At 37.9% G+C, this 25,923-nt stretch overlaps 1 protein-coding gene and 1 pseudogene across 5 annotated transcripts in view; one reads left to right on the plus strand and one right to left on the minus strand.

Annotated features, from left to right (window-relative positions):
- Positions 1-14,960, plus strand: part of COBLL1 (cordon-bleu WH2 repeat protein like 1) — a 159,876-nt gene extending 144,916 nt beyond the window's left edge. For 3 of the 5 annotated variants that reach the window (XM_037044569.1, XM_037044570.1, XM_037044568.1), the window contains 4 exons: positions 1,251-1,345; positions 3,762-5,332; positions 7,757-7,933; positions 13,689-14,960. In XM_037044569.1, coding sequence (XP_036900464.1) covers positions 1,251-1,345; positions 3,762-5,332; positions 7,757-7,933; positions 13,689-13,775 — 1,930 coding nt within the window. In that variant the 3' untranslated portion in view covers positions 13,776-14,960. The remainder of the gene's footprint in view (positions 1-1,250; positions 1,346-3,761; positions 5,333-7,756; positions 7,934-13,688) is intronic. The other 2 variants (XM_037044567.1, XM_037044571.1) reach the window with 1 other exon arrangement.
- A 4,869-nt stretch (positions 14,961-19,829) lies between these two features.
- On the minus strand, positions 19,830-20,216 carry LOC118985951 (barrier-to-autointegration factor-like; annotated as a pseudogene).
- Between the last annotated feature and the right edge of the window lie 5,707 nt (positions 20,217-25,923).

Raw genomic sequence — 25,923 nt, forward strand, 5'->3', positions numbered from 1 at the left:
ATTGTCATTAAATAAATTCAAATCAACACTTCTGGTATCTCTGTCAGATAAACCAAAACATATAGTTAATCTGTATGACTTAAATATAAAGGTTTTTATTTATTTGTATTGTATGTATCTTGCCTATTACCAATTTGACCTAAATGAAATATTTAATTTTCAGTTTCACCAAATGTCCCTCAAGGATTTTCACTGACTGATATATTAAATGATTCTACATATTGGAGTATGATATTTAATTACTAATATTATTTTTACTAATTTGTATTCTTACAAACTTGATGATACAGAGAATACACTTTCCACTTGACACTAGGAATTGAAAACTATAGCATAGTATACCTGTATTATATTAGAAATGCCACCCCATGAATAAAGATGAAATTAACTAGGCAAAATAAACCATCTTCATCAGAGTTTTGTTACAATTTTCCTGGGATCGTCTCCAGTAAAATGCAGTGAGGTCAGTCCACATCCTGGCTGAGCAGAAGCTGGCCATGCCTTATCATGCCAGATGAAAAAAGTCAGTCAGAGGAAAGCAAATGCCTTGTGATTTCACTTATATGTGGACTCTAAAGAGCAGAATAAATGAACAAACAGAACAGAACCGGACTCGGTACAGAGAACAGACTGATGGCTGCCGGGGGCGGGGAGCAGTTAGGGGGCTGGATGAAGAAGCGAAGGGATTGAGAGTGCAGACTGCAAGTCACAGAGCAGTTCACAGGGATGTGAAGTACAGAGCAGGGCTATGGTCACTAATGTTGCAGTCACTTTGTACGGTGCTGGGGCGGTGCTGGAAATACTGAGGAGGACACTTTGGAAAGTATATGATTCTCTGACCAGTATGCTATACACCTGAAACTAATACAGAACAGTATTAAATATGAAATGTAACTGAAAAATAAAATAAAGCAGTTGATCACGACAGATGCAAGATTAAAATGTTTCATTTATATCCCTTTTCTTTAAAAGACAAATAATAACAAAAAGACTGTTTTTGGACAGGTGTCCATTTTATCGAGCCTTTTGCATCTTTCTTTGTAATAGGACCCCATACTAAAGGTAATGCTTCATAGCAGCGTTTCCCCTCAGTTGCATTTTTTTCTTTGCCATTAAATTTTCAGTGTTTGGCAGAGAAAGATAATTATTTCAGTCCATCTGTCTTTGGAAATTATTGCCTGTTTTCTTTGTGTGTGTGTGTGTGTGTGTGAATTGTATCAATATATAACATAAAATATCATATTTTGCAGAGGACCACTCTTGATGGCGTATAAGGCAAGCAATGAAGACAGGGCAGTTGGCAGTGTAAGAACCTTGAAGTCATTAGGACCAGACCAAAAGAATGGTGAGTTCTATAAACACTGATAGCCAATACTCTCATAGCACTTGGTAAGTGCCAAGGGCCATTCTTAACACTTACAAGATTAAATGTATTAACTCATTTAATCTTGTATATTAACTCATTTATGGGTATTATTTGTCTTTAGTCCCATTTATATGTGATTGAGCCAAAGATATTATGTAACTTAGCTAACACATCACAATAAGTGATGGCTCTCAGATTTGAGAGTGAAAAAAATGTGACAGAAATTTGGATATCTAAGCCAATAAATTAGAGTTTGTTATAGGGGATTTAATTTACAAAATATTGTTACATTAAAATACTTTCTTTTGGAAAATATTTCTATTGTGTAACTGGTGTATGCCTATATTCAGTGGAAAATGAGACATATAGAGAAGGAAATACATTTAGGTTCATTTCCTGGTACCAGGGACCATTTCTTACACACTCTGTGGTCATAGCAGCATGGAGAGTATTGCTCCTCATACAGATGCTGACAACACTTACGAACCAAGTAAATAAAGCACAGACAGAAACGTGCCTCTTCCATGATCCCTAATCGCTTGTCCTTCATTCTATTAATCACAGAAGTTAATAATTGGTTGTCAGTGAGAAAAGTCACTTATCTAGACAAGGCATATTCTTATAGTCAGTTGCATTTAATTTGGGGAGAATAAAAATTAAAATTTATATATTTACTCTGGGAACCTTGCAGCATACTATAACTACCATGACCAAATACTTGTACAATTAGACAGGCTTTGAAACCATGAAGGTACTTTTAAAAATTGCCTGTGTGCAGATTTCCCTGGCAACATGACTATTTTTTATGCATATCTTTCTTTTCTCCTTGTCTTCTTTCCTAACAGGGAACCAACTTTAAATATCTCATGACATTTTAGGCAGTGAAATTAATGTGTGTCCTATACATGAAAGTGAGCAATGACAGCACTGTAGAGAAATACTTGACACCATTTCCCGATTTGACTCCCAAGGTCCACATTTCACTTGGGCAAACTACTGTACTGAAAGAGCGGGCCCCTGAGGGTTTTGAAGAGGAAGGCCCGGTGGCCATTCAGGGGAAATGATTCTTCTGGGCATGTGACGGCAGGAGGACAGTCCGTAAATCAGTCACCTGGCTTAGTCCTGGACACATGGTTCGCACGCATAAGCCCGTGTTTCCTTTCAGGTCCTCATGCCAGTGCTTTGCCGCCATGTTTTTGTCTGGCGACGGTTGCTCTGTTATCCGAGACACGGGCAAATGATTTCTGTTTTCAAGAAGTCTAAGTTAGGATTAGGAGGAAAAGTGTACCAGGGAGAGGAAGGTCGCTTTCTCTGCTTCAACTCTGACATGATAATAATAGGGTATCTTTTCCCAAAGAGAAAAGTCAAAAACCACGTGATTATTTTTATGTACTTGAAAGCAGCAATAAAACACAATCCTCTTTAGTGAGGACATAGTTAACCAGGTAATCAATTTAGATTCTGTTTAGACTTCATCTCTTAAAGGTAATGCTTCTGTCGTCTGCCTTATTTAAAACTGGTAATATTTGCTGGGATTGCTTCCTCTTTGATGTTATGTGTAAAATAGAAATGCACTCGTGGATATAGAAAAGACAAAGAGAATCAAAATGGGGGAAAAAGTATAATAAAAATATATTTTGAAATTGTCAGTTTCTTTTGTCATTCTTAACAGTGCTGAAATGTGAAATCTTTACTTAGGAGAAACATAGCTGTTCTTCTGTGGAGGGCTTGCTCTGAGCAGTACCCTACCCTCCCAAGTGTGTTACATAAGTGATATGTAAAGTACATCGTTGACCCTTGAACAACATGGATTTGAACTCCATGGGTCCACTTATATACATTTTTTCAACAGATACTATAGAAGTATTTTCCCTTCCTTATGATTTTCTTAATAACATTTTCCTTTTCTCTAGCTTACTTTATTGTAAGAATACAGTATGTAATACATCTGTCATACAAAATGTATTAATTGTTTGTGTTGCAGTAAACTATTACTAAAGTTTGGGGAGAGTGAAAAGTTATATCTGATTTTCAGTTGTGGAGAGGGGTCAGCATCCATACCTTCTGTGTCCTTCAGGGGTCAACTGTAATACATATTTTCACCATTTTACATCAGAGCAAACTGGGGCTGAAAGGGTTAAGTAGTGAGTTGTGGTCACGGAGATTGTAATCGGTCAGGCCGGTTACAGATGGATTCCAGAATTTGGTCTCCATGACACTAAAGCCCATGCTGTTTCTTTTCTAAATCCCAATGCCTACTTTGGTATAATTAGTGAACCGAGAACTTTCCTGTGGAATTCAAACTAACAGACTTCACTTTGGGGAAGGCAAGCATTGAAAAGTGAGGTTTTTCTACTTGTTTCCAAATGCTTGATTATTATTATTTTTCTTTCAGTAGATCAAAATGAAATACTTGTCACTTCAATGAACACAGAAGATAATAAGAAAAATGAAGGGAGGAGAACAGAAATCAATGTAGGTGGTGTTGCCAAAAATAACAGTGCGGACATGGGAGTCGACAGACTATCAAACTATCAGGCACATCAGACTGAGCCTGCCGGGAGTTACAAGGAAAATCATCTCGCTGCTTCATCAGCACCAGGCCCAAAACTAAATCAACCCGGGGCAGAAAAGACAAAAATGCAAGATGCCGCAATTCAGACAACTCCTTCCTGTAACAGTTTTGATGGGAGCGACCATCATCATTTGTCTGACTTCAAAGCTGATGAAGGTGTGCAGACTGCAGGTAACAACGAGTCAACTCAACATTCCTCTTTAAGTCCACAAAGTTCTGTAGATACCTCTAGAGAATTCAAGAATCAGGGCCCTGTAACTATGTATACAGAAGATCAACTCACCATAAAAGATTCCATGTATGCACATGGCAATGATCCTCTTTTGCCTCCTGTAGATGGGGTTAATAAAAATTCAACTGCTTCTTATATAAAGAATTATCCACTTTATAGACAAGACTACAATCCCAAGCCAAAACCTTCGAATGAAATTACAAGAGACTATATACCCAAAGTTGGAATGACAACTTATAAAATCGTGCCTCCCAAGTCCCTGGAAATATTAAAAGATGGGGAATCAGAAACCTTAGGGTATGAAGATGGTCACGATACACATCCTTTAGGAAAAAAGCACATTCCTAAAGAGAATGTGAAAGAAACTGCCATCCAAACAGAAGATGTTATTTCTGAAAGCCCGAAGGAGCCCCAGATAGATCTTCAACCCAAGTCTATGCTGAGATCAGAGAGCCAGCTGCACAGGGTGGAGAGCCTGCCCCAGAGCACCACGGCAAACCCTCTGAAGCCTACCCCCCGGGCGACAAGAGACACTGGTACAGCTCCTTTTGTGCCAAACTTGGAAGATATAAACAATATTTTGGAGTCAAAGCTTAAATCTCGTGTTTCAAATCCCCAGACCAAACCAAGTTCTTTTTTCTTGCAAATGCAAAAAAGAGTTTCAGGTTACTATGTGACATCCGCGGCTGCCAAGAGTGTCCACAGTGCCCCTAATTCTACTCCAAAGGAACCAACGAAGAAAGAGGTGGAAAGGGATGTCGTACACCCTCCAGAGCAAACTCCTTCTCCTTTTAGTAAAACAACGCACCCTCCTCCACAACCCCACATTAGAAACACTGAGGATGGCATCAGCCATCAGAAGCCCCCTCAGCCTTCTCCTCCTCCTGTAGCTCCAAAACCCGTCTCTCTTCCCGCAAGTCAGGTAGCAGCACTGAACCTGAAGACTCTGAAAACTTTTGGTGCTCCACGACCTTATGCCAGCTCTGCTCCTTCGCCGTTCGCCCTTGCTGTAGTGAAGCGGTCACAGTCTTTCAGCAAAGTGCGTACAGAATCGTGCAATGAGGGCGCGTCTGCCCCACCTCCGAGTGACACAGGGGAAGGGAAGATTCCTTCTGTAAATAAATTTGTTGATGTCCCACAACAAAGTGTCAGTGATAAGGTAAATGTTACCTTTTTAAAAATACGATGTTTTATACAGCATGGTTTAAATGGGGGTTAACAAGCATGTTGATATGTGTGTTATTTAAGTCTTACTTCATATTCTAATATCAAACTACCTACCATAGAAAAAATATGGTACATAGAATCTGATTATTTATTCTCAGAATGATTATAATTCATCAATCTGATTGGGTATTACTATAAGGTCACCATATAATTATATCATCAGCAAATATTTTAATTTAAATTTTCCTTGCTCATACCTTTTGTATATTGTGCTAGTCTTTAGTTCTGACTATATATTTTCCTGTGTTTTGCTTATCTCAATTTGTCAATAACTTTTCTGGATGTTCTGATTTACTTTATTTTTTTCTCCAGCCCTATATAATTGCAAAATAGTTTTAATTATATAGAAGTATAAACAGTATCAAAGCCTACATAAAATAACCAAGTGTCTCTCAGCTATGCATTTTCTGTCACATACACTTCACCTTGGCTTATTAAACATTTTTATATGTAAGCAATTTAAATTAAAACCACAGTTTAAATATGTAATTTTCATAATTTCCCATTCATTAATTCAGTGTCAGCTTTTCCATTTATGTGTGTGTTGACCAAAATATCATTTAACCACTATATAACCTTAATAATTTACAAAAATGGGGTATTTGTTGACTTTGTATTTCCTCAACTGTGACAATTTTCCAGGTTCAAATAATCAAAGGACAGGATTGGATTCATAGTGTGAATTCAGATAATCCCCAGGCAATTTAAAAAAAAACACTTTGTGTCCTTTCACTCTGACAGTGTTGAAAGAATACTTCCACATTTGGGCGACAGTTCCAGAAGTGTTTTATGTAACTTTTTCAAACACTCCTGGAGTAACAGAACATTAACCATATTGCCAAGTAAAGATTTTTTCATAATTGAAATGCAGTATTTATCTTGAAGAAGATTTCTTCATGTGTCTCTCATTTATGTTTATTACTTCAATATAATGTCAGAAAGATATATGATAGGAGATGAATTCTTTACTTGGAAAAAAGCCTGTGTTTTTTTTCTTAGCATGAAATACCATTCCTAAACAGTGGAAGCTTGATTTAGGTAATACCATTTGAGAACTGCTGCCTGAGCATTGTTTAGCTCATCATTTGTAAAGATATTATTTGGCAGTTTGAAAAGGCCATATTTAAAATTGTTTGATGAGTTGCCAGTTAGATTAGATACTAAATATTTATTCCTAAGGAGTTTAATTAAATTTTTAGTTCTTAACTTGGAAATTCCTAATATTTATTTTTTAGTCTCATGGGAAAAATAAAGGAAACTTTGCCACCATTTAGTCCCTTGGACTTCTAGAAACACAAAATAAGACATTGCAGGTTGTCTAATCATTAATATTTCATGATTAGATGACATGTTAGGTTCATCTAAAATGAATTTGCCAATATTTGTCTATTTTTTACCATCAAAACATAATTTCACAATCTAATATCTTTACACTGTAAAAATGGGTTATTTTTTAGTCTGTGAAATGGTTTTTTAATTCATTTGGCTCTGTTAGTCAACTTCATTGGAGAAATCGGCTTTATTTGACTGTCTCAAAGACAGTAAAATTACTCCCATCTTCGCAAAAGAAAAGAAAGGTGCCACTTTTCTTCCTTAGCCCCTTCCTATTTAAGAGAAGGGAAATTAATACTCCCTTCCAACAGAGCTCTGTCTGATGCGGACCCCAGCTCATGGGGTCCGCCACATTGTGGATGAGAAACAAGGCATTCACACAGACTACCAAGTCCTGTGGAGGAAAAGGGACAACATGGCTTTTCTCTCAAAGGGAGAAAAAGCCATAGCTTCCACCATGACAGGCCTTTATCTCTTTTCTGGGCACATTACATGATGGTCCTCATTTACTATGCACAGGTTCACTGTAGGTGGTTACCTTTTACAGAAAACAAAGGAGCCAATGCCACTAATCACATCACAGAAGAAGGATATTTGCAAAGGAAAAGAGAAAAGTGGTTGAACCAGTTACACTCACCCTTGGAAGGTTTAGCATGGATTGTAGGAAGTTACTTTGCAGTAAATGTTTTCTGCCTCAATTCAGGGTGAGGGAGTTTTAACAAAAGCAAGTCTCAAAGCGGCGTAGGTACATTGCAGGCCTGGTTCCCCATGGGAGAACCTGTCCGTGGGCGCGGGTCCTGTGCATCAGACCTTGCTTTCCACTGGGAGCTGGGCCCATGACATCTAGAATGGTCTCCTACATGGCAGCCAAAGTAATTCAGTGGGGGAGGAAATAGAGCTATGTCTAAAAAACCAATATGGCAAGTGCTGATTCTTGAAGAACTACTGATGAAGAAAAAATATTGGAAAATGGTCCATTCTTCACTTGGTATTCATATAAAATATTTTGCATTTATTATTTTAGGAAAATAACTCTGCACATAATGAACAGAATTCCAAAATACCGTCTCCCACAAACTGCCCATCACTCACCCTTAAGAGGCAAAGTTCTTTAACTTTCCAAAGCTCTGACCCAGAAGAGATCCGACAGAGTTTGTTGACTGCAATCCGTTCGGGAGAGGCGGCTGCCAAACTGAAAAGGGTAAATTTTCTTTATCAACTTACAGCAGGGGACAGCGGGTTTATTTTGACATTGTCAAACTAATAGGGGGAATTGTTTTCTGGCATTTAAACTTGAATGGAATAGATGTCAGAAGTTACTCCTTTATGTCAGGGGTCATTTTTGAAGTAGATAATCTGAGTCCAGAGTTTTACACATACTTGAAAATATGTCAGGTTTGTTTTCCATAACATGGTCCAGGTGCAGAATGTGTCTTTTGCTCGTTATTATAAAACTGCAGATAGAAAGCACCTGGACTCTTATTTTCTGTTTATTGTTGATGCTATTACAGATGTCCCCATTCCTGCCTCCCTTTGCCTGCAAATCCCATCCCCCACCCCCTTTTCCCTTTGGCTGTCACCACACCGTAGTCTGTGTCTGTGAACTCATGGATGCATATATGCCCTTTGGCAAATCCCTTAAGAAATTGTTACCCCAACAAGAAGGATTCTTTTAGAAATAAAATGCCTCCATATTCCACAGAAGCTGCACTAGTGATAGTAATCTGCAAGTTTTCAGTCATGGTTGCTAAGGTAATCAAGTTACCACCACATATGGGATAAGATGTGGGATATGGTATAAGATGGGGGTAGGGGTTGGGGGAGACAGTTTTACAGGTTAAACCAAAAAGTGTAGGGAAAACCTAGAGAATTTAGATGAGACCTGATGTAGAAGTTCAAGTCCTAATAATGCCTTGCCAGCCACAGTTGTTTGGCTCCTCTGTACTGAGTTGTAAGGGAGCTTCCAGAGAGGAGGTGGGCTTCCCCCACAGGTAGCAGACAGTCGTCACAGAGAATTATCTGTACATGGGTGTCCTCCCTCCGTCGTCCTCATGCCCTGAAAGAGGAACGGTGAAGCCTAAAGCCTGCATCATCACTTGGATTTGAGGCTGTGGTCCCTCTAAATGGCTTTCTTGCTCTGCCCTTAGTCATCTTGGTTGCAAGTTCCTCAACACCGCAAACCAGCAAAGTACTCATTATTCCACTGACTTCCTAGGCATTTCATTTTCTGAATTCCTTTTGTAATCATTTTAAAAGCTGTTTAGAGAAGAGTAAGAGATTTGTTGAGTAAAACACTGAGCTCGACATAAGTTAAATCTGTGAAGCAACAGGAATGCTGCAGAGATGGAAAGGAAGGGAAGGTGTTTCGGGCTTGTCTCATAGGTGACCTTGCCTGCCCTGGCCAGTTTCCTCAGCGGGTTTCAGCGGAGCTGTGAGTGATGGCCTTACTGAGCAAGGCTTGGCACTCCCGCCTGGGTGCCCAGGGAGACAAGGCAAAATGCTGTCTGCTGTCAGGAGTGGAGGAGACATGAAGGAATATGGTTGCATTATATAGATTATTTGTAGCCTGAATATAGGTGCCAGATGGCAAAAAAGTTGGTAGAGCTTTGCATGTTAAAATTGGTACTTCATGGGTCATGACATTTATATTTTTGCGGGGAAATATGTCCCTATTAAATTGCACATTCTAATTTATAAAAATATTTTTTATCTTTAATGTAATCTTGTAAATTAAGGGTATATTTCATATATATCACTTTCCAACCTAAAGCTTTCTCAACTCAATAAAATTGAGAAGCATTTTTAAGCACGTAAGTATCATACCTTGTACTAGATACTAGGGAGACAAAATTGAGTAAAATGAAGCTTCTGCCTTCTGGGTGTTCGCTGCCTGGGCCTGAGAAACAGAGATGCATCAGGCCCATAGGGGAACCAAGTGACTACATAGGAAATAACTGCAGTATCTCTACTAAGCTGGGGGATATACAGTCATTTTCAATGAACTAACTGTAGAAAACAGTGCATTAAGTTGGAAATGCCTTTTAGGCCAACAGAATCGTGCAGGCAAGCAGCCGTGTGCTTGACGTGTTGTGGGCTCTCACTTGGCAGTCTGTCTCTTCACATGCAAAACTCTCACTGCTTCTGGAATGAGCTGGATGGGAATCAACATAGAGAACAGGTCCAGAATGATGATTTGAGAATTGGGTCCTGTTTATGACTCATTACTTTAGGTTTTATTGAGACTAAATTTTACCTCTCTCAGTAGGAGGTTATTGATAGCTCTGAGTCTATAGAGTGCCAACTCCTAAATTTTAATGAAAAGTTCTTACATGATCCATTTGATTCTACTAAGAACAGACACAGAGTCTAGCAAAGTTCACTATCCACACTTCATGATCAGCTTTTATTGCATGACCACTTCTACTTATCCATGCTAAAAATGTGTGCACCAGGATTCACATATAAGAATATTCATGGAATATTGTTTGTAAAAACTTCCAAGAAATGTAACCTTAATATCCAAAAATAGTAGAATAAATAGTGTACTCAAAGAATGGACTATCATACAGCAATAAATTAGACAAAATACAGCTAAATGCAACAGTATAGATACATATAAAATATACACATGTAGCCAAGTTTGACAGCATGCGAAGCTAAATTATGTTCATCGGTGGTACATGGTAGGTGGCAAGTATTTTTAAAAGCAAGGAAGTAATTATCAAAATCCAGATCGTGGTACTTCCAGAGGGGAAGGCAAGAGCTTGCTAGGGTCTTATTGGAGCAAGACAGGCACACAATTTAAGAGGGAATCAAAAAACTAAATAGTTAAAATAAACATTATCTGAAAGCAATATTTTTAAATGTCCAAATTAATACAAACTCCACGATGAGTAAACGTTAAAAAGTTGAAGACCGGATCTGCAGGGAGGCGGAGGCAGAGACTCTCTCTCCTGACCAGGGTGGTGAGTTACATGCGTGGTCGTGCTTGTTTTCACTGGCTGTTTAGTGCATTCTTCTCTAAATGTGTTGTATTTCAGACAATTGCCAAAGGTGGTACAAATGAGAACAAAAAGGATCTAATTTCTTGTAATATTTGCTGAAGTCCCTTAAGTCTGTCCCATACCAAATATTTCTCCTGGTTTCTTTTACATTCTAACATTTTTTTTAGTAGAACAACAGTTACAGTGCCAAAAAAATCTCTAGTGATTTTGACAGTAGGTTTAGATTGTTCATCAGAAACTTGGCTCAAGGTTTGCCCGTAATTTGGCACCCAGATGTTCAGTTTAAGCCCAGGTACCAACCCACCTATGGCTCCAGTTCACACCAGGCAATTAACCTTCATTATAGTAGTTGGTTCACATTAGAAAAATTCTCTAGTGGATTGCTCTAGTGTAAATGGAGTCATGACCATGCTGTGTTTTTTCATGTTTTTAAGTTTTTCACATACCTTACTCCCACTCAGCCCCCAAGCAGTCACAGAAATTTGTCTTCAAATGAAGCATTGATAATTCTAACTCTGTATTTTATAAAATGCATTTGATATTAAGATTTGAATCAGCAAATTCTTTCAGAGAATGAAACAGACTAACTCATTATTGTTGACACAGAACTTCCTTGTTCATGATGGTGCTTGAGTTACTCCAGGTTGTTACACTGTTACAAGTAGAACATCGGTTTGTAAAAATAAAGTCTGAAAATAAACTGACAAATGATATTTAGTACTTGATATGAAGTATTTCATTAGAATGTAAAACTTATCTTTGGCTAGATAGGAATCTGGAGGGAAGAAAAGAACTGAGTAAGTCAACCAAAATCGTGGCTCATTTTATTTATTTTATTGGTTTGCTTTTTATTCATATTTCCTTCATTGGAATTTAAACTGTTAGGGGTTTCAGGTTGGCAGCTCTCTCCATACATTTTTAAAGTAAAAATAAATGACAGTTTCATATTTAACTTGTTTGTGGGGATAAGAAAGCTATGTGAATATTCCTAAAAATTCTTTAAACTTCAAGGCTAGACAGTCACCTAGTACTTGCTCATATCAGTAAATTCTTAAAGGTTACTTTTTAAAAATATCTTTAGAAGTGTCATATAGTCATTGCTCACAAATAAAGCAACATCTTTCTACTTTATAAATGTTTGTAAAAAGTTACGGTATTCCATTCAAGAAATATTCATTGTTCTACCCTGTGCCAGGCACTAAAACAAACATGAGTATAGAGTGACATTAAAATGGAAAAGCTCTCTGACCCCACAGAATTAATAGAACAGTATTCCAATGGTGTCTTCACATGTTTGACAGCCCAGTAAATGATTTTAAAATAACAAACTAAATATAGCCTCCGTCAAAGTAACTGCTCTAGATAGATTACAGTGTAATCTTCCAGACCACTTTTGTAGTATGTAAACATTTCATTTTTCCTAAAAATAGAATCTTCTGTAAAACATTCATAAATATATCTCTTCGAAGCTCTCCATCTTAATTACACACACACACACGCATGCATGCATGCTGTTCTTTTAAGACTACATAGTATTTGTGAATGTAAATAAATGTACTTGCTCCTTATTGGTGGACATTTAACTGGATTCTAGCTTTTCATTATCAATGGTGCAACAATGAACACTGTTTACCTGTAGACATTTGGAGCCACCAGTATGTTTTTCAAATGCTTAAAACAAATTTCCTGTCTTTTACTTTACAAAGAATTATGAGAATTGCAATTCTGGCAAAAATTACAGGAGTAACTTTTACACAGAGACTTTTTGGACCAAGGCTACTAATGAAAAGTCATGATCTGTGTGTTGTTTGTCAGCTATAATTGGAAAGAAATCACACGTGACTACTAACAGGGCACAGATGAGTTTTTCTTCCCCTTGTGGCAACATTTCTTCTTAGCTATTTTATTTCAGGTGGATAGTGTCGATCATTCACCACCATCCTGAATTCATAAGCAAGTCAAGAAACTTAACTAGTTTAGATGACCAATCTTTGTTTAGTAAAAGGCAACAAATGAAGTACAAGGAACCCAAATCCCAACTAAATCTGCCCATCTTATTTTCCTTTTCACTAATTTACTCTGTTGCTGGGCAGAATCTGAGGCCTTTTGTACGTTAGTTCTCTTGTTAGATGATGATGTTTGGTTATGAATTAAACTTCTCAAATTATAACCTAGATATAAACTATGTTTCTTAAATGTAAAAATATCTTTGAAATACTGTCATATTTCATGTAATTAAAAATATTCTACCTATTTACTATATAAAATCCAGATTATTTTTTTACTTTTTTCTTAATAATCTTTGAATTTCAAGCTATTTAGGAAATTATTGTTATAGTGCTTTTCATTCACTTACACTTTATAAATAGAAGACTGCCACAAATTTTGGAACTTATGAGTTTATTTACTAAAAAAAAAACATGTTTTGGCATAACAGTCATAAATTTGACTTTTTTAGCCCTTTATATGAAAGTATTTTAAAAACCAAAGCTCTTATTTTCTTCCTTATAAATGAGGGGTACCTGTGAGGGGCACTTCAAGTTAATATACACCATCAATAGGAAAACTGTAAAACTCATTGCTTTGTGGAATTTATTTGTCTACATTCTCCAAGGCAGTTTTGAGGAGCCAGAATTAATCTAGCTAAAAACGCTCTTTAACAGCTTGGCCTGCAGTCTGTTTGTACTCTTGTCCTTGGACTTGATTGGGCAATTTTGTAAAGACTAAGATGTGTTAATGGGTTATTTAACATGTTTGTTGTGAAAATAACAACTCTCTTTTCATTTCATGGTGGAATGAACATTTATTCTTAGTTATTTGTAATTTATTACATAAGAAATACTAAATGTGAACATTTACAATTAAGCAGATGTTAAATATAATAATTGTTGAAAATTGAAAGTTAGCTATCCCATTTTAAACTGACATGTAAAGTGTGTTTCTTTCTCTCAGGTGACTGTTCCATCGACGACAATATCCATGAATGGAAGGTCAAGACTCAGTCATTCCATGTCCCTCGATGCCCAGGACGGCCACTAAGTGTTGCCCTGCCACTCCACGCTTCCCCTCCTCACTCGTAGAACAACTTCATACCGTGGAGAACGCTGGCAAATGTATATTCAGATGTACACTAATATATTATCTATTACAGTGTAAGAAGTTGTATTGTGGCTTTTGATGCCAAAAGAAGAATTACCAGAGTTTATAATTTATAATAATATTTTTGACCTTTTATGCCTTAAGAGCTGAATATGCTACTTTAGAACTTTAAGACAGGTGTTATGACTCATTTTTTTCAAATGAGAAATATTCTTTTTTTTTTATTCCACTTACTGATTGACACATTCTCTGCAATGTGACTTAGACAAAAGGATAAATTAAATCATAGATGTATTTGTATGGCACATGAATACCTAGGCAGATTTAGATGTGACTCTGGCTGCCTCAGTGTCACAGTTTAATTGCAAATGTTTATAAGTTATATGAAAGCCTGTTGTGTGCTGAAAGTGTGATTTAGAAAACCAATGATGTCGAATAAGTATATTTAGTTCAACAGTTCATTTCAGTGATGAATCATTTAGTGCACAGGTCTTGTGCATTTTTTGTGTAATTACAAAATCAGTGTCAAATTTATGGGAAACATATTTTAATATTTTATTAATATGGAACACTTTTTTTTAATCTTTAGAACTTAAATTGCACAAGGTAAATTTTAAATATTTTCTGTATATAATTATGATATTATTGTCACAGAGATATTACACATTTTAAGTGCCAGAAGCCTTAAAAATCTTTCTGTGAAAATGTTGATATATTGTGACAATCATTTCACATTTAATATGTAGAGAGGAATAGGGTTAGCTTATGTCCATATTGGAAAATTGTAAAGACCACTTGTAGGTACCAGAAATCTTCATTTTAATTAAAGGAAAATGATAAAGTCATTATGTAGTTCAGATGCTAATATTCTAAATAATAATATATACTTACATTAAAGCTAAAACTGTTAAGCAAAACAGTGCCTAATTTGTTATTTCTAAGTGTTCTGGAGTCTAGGTTGTTAATATTCTGTTCCTACTTTAAGAATTTAATTGCTCACTTGTTCTAAAAGCTTTGTCAAACAAGCTGATGTTCATTGTTTTTACTAAAGCTACTGAGATGTTTGCCTCTTTGGAAAATGTGTTGATTTTTTCTCTGCTTAATAAAAGCAAGGTATATATTTGGGATGCTTTTTTTAATGCAGCTTGTGTCAACCAGCTTATTTGTATATTTCACCTGATGAACACATGTCTGTTAACCCGTAAAGCAACAAATAAAGTAATTACTACCATTCATTAGGGTCCCTAGTCCACAAGTGAACCTGAGCATCTAAAATGCACGATCAGCCCTGGCTGGCGTAGCTCTGTGGATTGAGCATAGGCCTGCGAACCAGAGGATCGCGGTTCGATTCCCAGTCAAGGCACATGCCTGGGTTGCAGGCCAGTTCCCTGCAGGCCAACTCCCATCAGGGGACGCACGAAAGGCAACCATACATTGATGTTTCTCTCCCTCTTTCCTTCCCTTCCTCTTAAAGATAAATAAATAAAATATTTTAAAAATAAATAAATAAATAAATAAAATGCACGATCACAGCATGGAAGAGGCTCCTCATCCTTCCTAATACCTGGGAGGTGCAGGTTAAGTGTTCAATGCTGCTATTTCTTTGAATCAAACTTGGAGAGACCTTCACATAGAAAAATTTAAGTTATATCATTATAAACCAGTATGAGAAGGAGTTACTTTCTGACAAATTGTGTTTATATATTTGATTTTTCACCTGGGAAAGAAAAAATTTGGATCCCTACCTGAAACGGTAAACAAATACATGCGAGTCGGATTACAAGCAACTTTTAAAAGTAATATTAAACTTAGAAGAATATTATTTAAATAAGATAAAGACATACAGTCATAAAAGATATGGTTAGTTTAAATATATGAAAATTTAAGCATTTACATTAAGTTCTATGAAAGTAAAAAATAAGCTATAATATGTTTTTAATATGTAAGGGATAGTTTATAAAAATGTATAAATATAAAACTGATTAGAAAAATTGCCTGGTAGAAATATGAACACCCTGAAAAGGAACAGCAGTATTTTTTACAAGAGAATATCCAAAAGACCAAAAACATAGAAATAATATTCTTCACTAATAATCAAGGAAATACAAGTTTAAACACAAGGGTTCCATGTCATACCCATCCAATTAGCAAAATCCTAAGTTTCAAAATACAAGTGTTGTCAAGGACAATGAAGTAGGGGGAACACTTTCCTGTCAGTGGGAAAATACGCTGGCATGACTATTGAATTTGCAGCATCTGGTAAAATTAAAGATCTCCTACCATGTTACCTTCTGGGAGTAAACGTGTATGTGCGTGAGGAGGCACATACCAACATGTTCATGGCAGCCTTGTGTGTGCCGGTGGAAAGGAGTCCTCACCAGCACTCAGCATTGGTAGTGAATGCACGCGATGGAATCCCATACATCAATTATAAGGAACGAACTAGAATTATATCCGTTAGCACAGATACATTTCAAAACTAAGAAAAGCCAGTTGTGGAAAAAATGGGTGTTTTAAGATAGCAGTTTATATAAACTATGAAATATGTCCAATGATACTATATATTATGATTTCGTATATTTTATATATTTATACGACATAAAATACATAGATTTGCTGGTGCAAGCCAAGAAATGAATATTGGATTGGAGAGATTTACAGGAAACATCAATGTGATTGTAGTATTTATAAACTTTGAAAACAAATATTTGTTTTGTGCTATATTTTAGCATATTTGAAATAGTTCATAATTAACGTGTTTTAAAAAGATTACATAGGATTTAGGTGAATATGGATGTGGCCATTAATGCACACACATTCTGAAAAAGTTGCCTTATGTACACGATTTCAGGAGAAAAATTTGCTACCCTCTCCACTCTTTTGGGAAAGAAATCTGAGACAAGTAGTTTTTACCAGTCATCTCAAGCAAGAGCAAAGTTAAGACAAAGGAATGATCAAGAACCAACTTGTAATTTTCATATTAAGCTTTTGGTATCTAGGCATTTTGCTTTTTCCTTTTTTTCCTCATCAGGTTATTTTTAATAATATTTTAAAATTATCCAGATTCTATGTAAATTATAGGGTATGAGACGCAGTACCCTCTTTTCTGTCTCCAGCACCCTACTCTCCACAGGTAACCACTGTTAATGTTTTACCAGATACCTCTATATTTCGATACATACACAAATGTAGGTTTGTTTTGGCCATCTGTGTTTTTGTTATTACCATTACTGTTGTTTTTAACATAAAAGGTTACACTGTACTATGGTTTAACAAGTTGCCATTCGCAGGAGCAGCAGTATCCTAGAAAAACCTCTCTTTGGGCGCGTGCAGACCCACCCTGTGGTGTTTTGGGTGGCTGTTCTGTCGTTTGTTTCTGGTTGAGGTGCACAGCCCCTGCTGGAGTCAGGACAGTCGGGCTCAAATCACAGGTCTGCCACTCACAGGTCTTGGGATCTTGGGCAAATTACCTATTTTGTCTGTACCTCATCCGCCTCTGAAAAATTGAATGAATAACATATCTACCTCATGGGTGGTGGTTGTAAGGATTAAATGAATTTTAAAAGAGTTTGGCAAACAATTCATTTTTAAAAGCTGTCTATTTTTAATACTACTGGCACAACTCCCCATGCTTCTAAAGAGTGACTTTCCCTCATGTTTTAAGGCCATATTTGCCTTGGCCACCAGAGATGACAACAGAATCCACATGCTGCCACCAGATCCAAGTCTTTGAACAAGACCAGTCTCTTCCTGGAGGCTTTAAAGTTGCTCGTATAGTCAACCCGTGAACAGTGCAGGGTCAGAGATGCTGCCCCCTTCCACCACACATGCACAGTCAAATATTCACGGATATCCTTTTTCTTTTTTTAATTATATTTTATTGATTATGCTATTACAGTTGTCCCGATTTTATTCCCTTTCTCCCCTTCCACCAAGCACCCCCCACTCCCTCAGGCAATCCCCCCACCATTGTTCATGTCCTTGGGTCATTCACATAAGTTCTTAGGCTACTCCATTTCCTATACTGTACTTTACATTCCCATGGCTATTCTGTAACTACCTATTTGCACTTTTAATACCGCCACTTCACCCCTTCTCCTACACCCCCTCTTATCTGGCAACCATCAAAACACTCTCTGTATCCATGATTCTGTGTTTGTTTTTCCTGTTTTCTTAGTTTTTTTATCTGATTGTTGACAGGTATGTATTTATTGCTATTTTATTATTCATAGTTTTGATCTTTTCTTAAATAAGTCCCTGTAACATTTCATATAATAATGGTTTGGCGATGATGAACTCCTTAAGATTTTCTCATCTAGGAAGCTCTTTATCTACCCTTTGATTCTAAATGATATCTTTGCTGGGTAGAGCTATCTTGGCTATAGGTCCTTGCTTTTCATGACTTTGAATATTTCTTGCCAGTCCCCTCTCGCCTGCAAAATTTCTTTTGAGATATCAGCCGATAGTTTATGGAAACTCCTCCATAGTTCTGCTTTGTAGAACTGCTTTTCTCCTACTGCTCTTAAGATTCTTTATCTTTAACCTTTAGCATTTTAATTATGATGTGTCTTGGAGTGGCCTCTTTGCACCCATCTTGGTTGGGACTCTCTGTGCTTCCTGGACTTGCATTCACCAAATTAGGGAAATTTTTTTTCATTATTTTTTCAAATAAATCTGCAATTTCTTATAATTTCTCTTCTCCTTCTGGCACCCCTATGATGCAAGTGTTGGAATGCTTGAAGTTGTCCCGGAGGTGGCTTATACTGTCCTTGTTTTTTTTAATTCTTTTTTGTTGTTCTGATTGGTTGTTTTTTTCTTCCTTATGTCCTGAATCATTCATTGATTTGATTCTTTTGTTTAGAGAAATCTCCATTTCTCCATTTCTCAAACCTCCATTTTGTTTAGCTCTTCTTCTGGAGTTTTAATCTGTTCTTCATTTGGGCCATGTTTCTTTATCTCCTCATTCTGGCAGTCTCCCTGTGTTTGTTTCTATGTATTAGGTAGAACTGCTTTGACTCCATGTCTTGGTAGTGTGGCCTAATGCATATAGTAGGTGTTCTGTAGGGTCCAATGGCATAGCCTTCCCATCACCCAAGCTGAGTACTTGAAGTGCACCCTTTGTATGGACTGAGTATACCCTCCTCATATAGTTGAGCCTTGGTTGATGTTGGTAGATCAGTGGGAAGGACTTACCCAGGCCTGTCAGCATGCCAAGATTGGCTGTGACCACTGAACATGAACCTCCACCATCTCGAGGTTCATGCTCAGTTCAGCCATGCAGGGGCATGGTGTTGGTGCTACAGTGTAGTTTGTAGCTGTCCACTGGGTGCATACAGGTCCTGGTTTCCCAGGTGATGCAGGCCATCTGTGTTTTTTCTGGGAATACCCTGCCTGAGCCATATAGCAATCTAAAATGGCTGCCACTTGTGTTGAGCTTGGACATTCCCATGCAAAGGCAAGCTGTGAATCTAGGCTGGCTGCTGCTGGTGGTGTGCCTAGGGCCACTTAGGAAGAGGTTAAGGGGGCTGGGGGCTCACTGAGGCCAGCTGTTGCTTGTTTGACAGGATTTAGGAAGTTCTGAAGCTTGGACCAAGACCAGCCATTCATCTGGAAAAGCTACTATTTTTTTTTAAGGCCACTGACTTTATTGTTTCAAAAAACTTTGTATGGACAGTGACTGTTCTGCCAAAAGAGAAGCCAAATAGAATAAAACAGACCAGAAGTGAGGGTGGGGGTGAGGGAAGGGTCCAGGAATCCACTCAGAAAAGCCTGAAACTAGGAGTGGAAGGAGAAGGGAGATGCGTGCAAGAGCAAGAATTCCAAAAGAGTTGAAATGGTAAGGGGAGAGAACTCCCACAAAGACCCTAGAGGACATCAGAGGTTAGTAGACAGCAACTGGTTCCTTTGTAGAGGACAAGGGAGGAGCCTCCCCTCAGCCGCAAATTCTGGAGACTCAAGGCTGGGGGCGGGGGTTGGGGGCTCCCCCAGAGAGCATCACAAGAAGGTGTTGCACCACTCTTGAAGGCACCCGCAGCAGTCCCAGGACTGCTTGGCATTGGCACCACATGTGTCCTTTAGCCATTCCCAGAAGAGGTATTCATCTTTCTTCAGCACCAGAAACTGGCCAAGGACCACATAGGCCTTGTCAAAGCCCCTTTCCCCCAGCTTCTTGCCCAGGACTTCACCAATTCCAGCCAGGATCACCACTGGCTTTTACCCCCTGGGCTCTGCCACAAATTCTCTGTGCTTTTGGGAGGCTGTCATCTTGATCAGAATTAACCGACAGCTCCAGCTCCTGTAATGGCCCCTCCCACTTCCTGGCTGCTCCTGCTAATACCTGGAAAAGCTACTATTAACAGCTGTAAGTTGGATGAGACAGAGGCTCAGATGATCCCCTGGGTGGATCAGTGTTAGCCAGGTTGATGGAGTCTCAGATATGGCACCTGCCTACTGGCTCTGTGGCTGTGCCCACCTTTCTGTCTGGGAGAAAGCTGACCCCCAGCTCTCACCTTGATGACAGACATTCCATTTCCTCTCTTCATGCCACTGGTGCCTTTCAATCTGCTATCCTGGTGCTGGAGCTCAGAAGGAACGAATCTGTGTGGGTTCTTTAAGAGGAATTGCTAGGGACTCCATAAGTTTCTTCTACTGACTCAATCCCTGCTGGTTTTTGCAGCCAGAAGTTGTGGGGACTTGTCTTCTTGGCACTGGAACTCTGGGCTGGAGGGCTTGGTGTGGGGCTTGGATTCCTCGCTCTCAAGAGATTCCCTCCTGAATTTTTATCCACCACATGTGGGTGTGAGACCAGCCCATTCCACATCTCCACCCTTCCTACCAGTCTGGATAGATGTGGTTTCTTTAATTACACAGTTGGACTTTGATTCAACTCAATATCTGCTGATTGTGAGTGTGGCGGTTCTCTAATTTCATTGTAGTTTTGATGTGGATGTGCAAGGAGATGAGCCATGCACACCACCATGGAAGTGAGTGATCTAGGTTTGTCCTACATCTTTGGACTCCCCTACAACTTCACTCCTAGCGTCCTAGTGTTGGCTAAAAGCCTCACTGATAACACATAGTTCACATGTTGTATGTACTATATTCTTACAAAAAAGTAAGTTAAAGAAAATTATTATAAAAATCATAGGAAAAGAAAATATATTTATAGTACTGTATATATTTATTGAAAAAATTCTGGGTATCAGTGAGCTCACATAGTTTAATCTCATGTTCAAGGGTCAATTGTACTTAAAACTGAAAGAGTTCTAATTGATATAATGATTTGCCTAGTGCTGGTTCATTTTCTACCTACCACCAGTAAACACAAATACAAAAAGAGTTAACAATCAAACTCATCCTTTTTTCACTCAATGGCCTTTGATAAATGACTTGAAATAAAGGATGACTTGCAATTATACAACAAAGGATTTTTGTTTCTAAGATTGTTTTTGATGTACACATAGCTCATATTTATTTGGTGCTTTAGAGTTTACACAGAATCTTTATCTGATCCACATATAGAACCAAAAACTACACAGAGAGATTGCTATTTACAAAGGTCACACAACCAGATAAATGGCAGAAGCCCAACTCTGATTTCCAGTCTGCTCTTCCCAACAGCCCAATTTTACAAATGCTGAAGAAGATGGCGCTGGATTTCAAGATGCACCAAAATAGTAAACCACTTATTCTGGATCTTCAGTTGGTTTTCTTTTTCTTTTAAATGTTACTGCTTTCCTGCAAGTTTTCATCCTTAACACATCAGACTCCTCATATGGATAGATATATGTTGTTTACGGCAAGAAAAAATGCCACCATGTGCTCCCTCAAAAGAACTTTTCTGACAGGTATTTTGAGAAGAATCGTGAAACATCCCAGTAATTGTGTAGAACTGTTGGCATTTCTGCTTCACAAACTGAAGAAATTCATCTGGAAGTCTTGCAAATAAGTCATCTGGAGAAGAAAAAGTGCTACAATTTCAAAGAAATGTATAATTTTCAAACAAGCAGCTTTTTAATTTTGCAATTTATTCTTTTATTTCTACCCACTTGCTAGATTATAATGATAGCCCAAATTCTTTGCCTGATTGCATTCACACCTTTTTCCATGTGACTTGCAATTCTTCCAATAAAGGGAACCCATTTCTTCACCCATAAAAGCAGGTTTTATGACTAATAGAATGAGATGAAAATGATACCAGGCCAGTTCTTAGACTAGGCCTCACAGGTCTACGTGTGTTTGCTTGCTTTCCCTGTCCCTGAGATGTTGTGAGAAAGATGTCTCTGGGCCAGCTGAATGAATGGTTCTTAGAAGAGGATGAGAGGTGTGTGGAGCAGAGCTCCCAACTGAGGCCAGCCTAGTGCATTCAACACTCAGACCCTCAGACATGAGGGAGGTCAGCCAAGATCAGCAAGCCCACAAAACCACCCGCTAGATGACTCAATGTGTGAGCAACAACTGCGGACCCCCTAGCTATGCCACTGAGGTTTCATGGCTGGTTGTTATATACTTTTGGTGTGACAATAGATGTGACATACCCTCAAACCTGTATACAAGTTACTCTACTCTAATTACAAATTCATTCGATGTGTTCAGATTCACATACGCTGTTTTCCACAGAGTCCCACAATTTGTTAAATCCAACACAAATCTTCATCAGACACTGTCTAGCTCCCAACTAGCCTAAAACAATTCTAACTTAATAATTCCTTTATTATTTGTGATGCAGAAATACTTTTTCTTTTTTTATTCTCTCCTCTCATCAGTTATTTATTGGGGTGATGCTTGAGACTACATAACAGTTTAAACCTAGAAAGACAAAATTTCATTCATCCTGGGATGGATGAAAAAAAATGGATCCAGGCCATCAAGGGAAATCATAGGATGAGTGGTACAGCAAAGGTGAGAGAAAGGAGCCCTGGAGACTGCTCCGTACCCCAGTCCATCCAAACAGCCCAGACAGAGAATGGATCTACTATGATAAACATTAAAATTTATCAACAGTCTTAAAAAACAGTAGCTTTATACTGTTTTTTATAAAGTTGACATGGAGAAAGATTTATTAACTAGGACATAAATGTGATCATAAAGCAAGTAATATTGTAAGTCAACTAAACTCTATTGAAATAAAGAAATGAAAAGTTTTAGTCATTAAATGAGATAATGAAGTGATTGAAAATGCAATCTAGTCCATAGAAGTGATTACTTGCAACACATTTATAAACAAATTTATATAGAGAAGTTGTCAATAAGAAGTTTGGCAGAAAACCCAGTAAAAAATACAAACACAAAGTTAGAGAGGCACTTTGTTAAAAAGTAAATACTTATCACCCTAGACATATAGAAAGATGTTCAAATTCCTTAATAACTGGAGAAATATACATTAAAACCAGGGTAAGATGTCACAACTTATCTACAGAATATCTAAAACATGTGGATGGAAATGCTGTGGTAAGGATGCAGTAGAGCCCTAGAAATCCAGTTGGGAGCATGCAAGTTCAGACACAAAAAAGCTCCACAGCCCCCTCAGAACTTGTCTGTTTGGACTCGTCTGTTTCATGGACTACCAGATAAAACATAGGATGCCCAGTTAAATTTGAGTTTCGGACAAGCAATGAATTACTTTTTAGTATAAGTATGTCCCATGTGGCATTTGGACATATTTATACTAAAAAATTAGTCATTTTTCTGAAATTCAAATTTAACTGGACATCCTGTCTTTTCATTTTTCCTTTCTAAATCTGGCTATTCTACTATCTCATTGAAAATTGGGGAGGAATAAATTGAAGGAAAAAGAAGCACCTACAATGTGTGAGAAAAAAGCGGGTCCAGGCCCAGCTACGTCAGGAGACCAAGTGGCATTATGGGAAACAGTAACTTGACCTTTGGTTTTTTTCATGGTTCATCGTCAGAAAAACCTTCATGTATTGAATGAGGAGAGGTTCATTGGAGAATTCACAGTGAAGAAACCCTTTGGATGACTTCTGCTGCTGGGTTGTAGCTACTGCAAGTCATTGGGAAATAATATACTTAAGAAATTCCACTGAAGGCCATACTAGCCTTCACATTATTATTATGATAACTATGACAATTGTTAAATTTGGGTAACAAGTATATGGGTTATAAGTGTATATGGTTTTTAAATCTTTTGCATGTTTGAAATTATTCATAATAAAGTGGGGAATCAATTATTGAGATGTTCCTACCACAGCAACCAGCTGCACTATACACATGTGGAGAGTAAGAGACTCATTAATTTGGGATAATTTGTTTCCTTTCCACCAATTAAGAATTTTGTACAAGACAAGGGAGATGATGTCATACACGTATTAATTTGCAAAGGCAACTTGCTGTTAGCAAAGTTTATTAAAAGGTTTTATGATTCAGTCTTAACTAAAAATTATACACTCCAAAATCTGATTGAACATGTATTATTTGTAAAAAAGAGGGTGGAGAGAAGTAAGGAAAATAAAATTTAAGTCTGACCTTTGCACCATTTACTCTGCTAGGAGACATTTGAGGTAGATTCTATCATCCTATTTCACAAATGAGGCTCTGAGCAGCTAAGGAACTCACTCATAGTGCTGCTGAGGCTGAAGACAGATATTGAGTTCCATGGCCCTCATTTCTGCCTGCTGTACTCTGCTTCCTCTTTCCAGTCTTAAATTTATACTTTAACAATCACTCTTCAAAAAGGTGAGGGGGGAGTTGTTTTACTTTTAATTTTTGCAGTGATTATCTCTTATAGAGCCCACCCCTAGCTTTTGTAAACCTGATCTCAATTGCCCAAACTTGGAAAAAATCAAAATGACTGATCAATATTTCTCTGACACCAGTTATTCTGCCATTTTGAAATATAAAGGATGGATATTAATTTCTACCAGATGTGGTGACACATCCCCACTAAATATAAATGGGTGCCTCAAAGAACTATGCTAGGAACTTGAGAAGAGAATGGCCCCTGCCCTCAAGTAGGTGACAATACACATCATGCCTTTCCCCTGACACATCACATCATCGCCACCATTTTTGAAGTGCCCTAAATTAGTAAGCGTTTGGGGCTCTTTTTATCTGTTCCTCCAGTTAAGATGTATATTCCTACACCAAAATCACACTGTCTTCCTTACTATATAGCTTTATAATAAACCTCTATGTATTGAAGTTATTCCTTTCCCCTCTTCTTTCAAAATGCTTTGGCTATTCTGGGATCCATACTCTTCTAGATTAATTTTAGAATAACTTTGTTAAGTTCCACAACACATGTGTGAGGATTTAACCCACAAGCTAATGTTTCTGGCTAATAAACTTGAAGAATAGCTTGGCTTTGTGAGTAATCATGGAAATGCACATCAAGACCACAAGGAGATACTATCTGAACCTACTGACAAAAATTCAGGTTAATAATGCTAAGTTTTAGAGAGCATATGGACCAAAAGAATGTCTTATACACTGCTGGTGGGAGTATAGTTGGTACAAACACTTCGGAAAACAGAACAGAATTATAGAACATTTAACATTTGCATATATCCTTTTACGTCTCTAGATACAGTCTCCAGCCTTCACCCTGCTTTGTGTTCTTGGAAGCTTACCTTTCTCGATTTCATCAGTCGTCTCCCTTGCATTCTGGTTAGGTTCAGCCAAGGAGAAAGGTGCTGGCAAAACACCGGAGAGAGTGGTTAAGATTAAAATCAGGGTCTTTAGTGAGATCAGCTCCCTCTCTGTCGGGCTGCTGACTGAGTTTTACTGAAGGCTGGACCCCTGTTGGGTAATTCCCCCCTACAGCTGCAGCGGCCCTCTTCAGGTGCCAGTAATTGCTCCCTCCTCCTCAGGGATAGGATTGTGATGGCTCCTTCTTACCCTTGCTAGCCTTAGTGTGCCGCATTATCCTGTAATCGTTCCTTTATGAAGCCTTCCTCAATTACACAATTTGACCTTGTTCCTGACAAGACCTTTACTGGCACAACCTAAAATTCAACAATTTCACTCCTAGGCACATACCCAGGAGAAACCAAAGCAGGAATGCTTTCCAGGACATATGTTCAAGACTGCGTGCGACACGCTTTGCACACTTCAGTAATAGCAAAGGAAA

Source organism: Sturnira hondurensis, unplaced genomic scaffold (assembly GCF_014824575.4).
Source record: "Sturnira hondurensis isolate 20B ecotype Veracruz unplaced genomic scaffold, ASM1482457v3 Scaffold0004136, whole genome shotgun sequence".
Classification (NCBI taxonomy): domain Eukaryota; kingdom Metazoa; phylum Chordata; class Mammalia; order Chiroptera; family Phyllostomidae; genus Sturnira; species Sturnira hondurensis.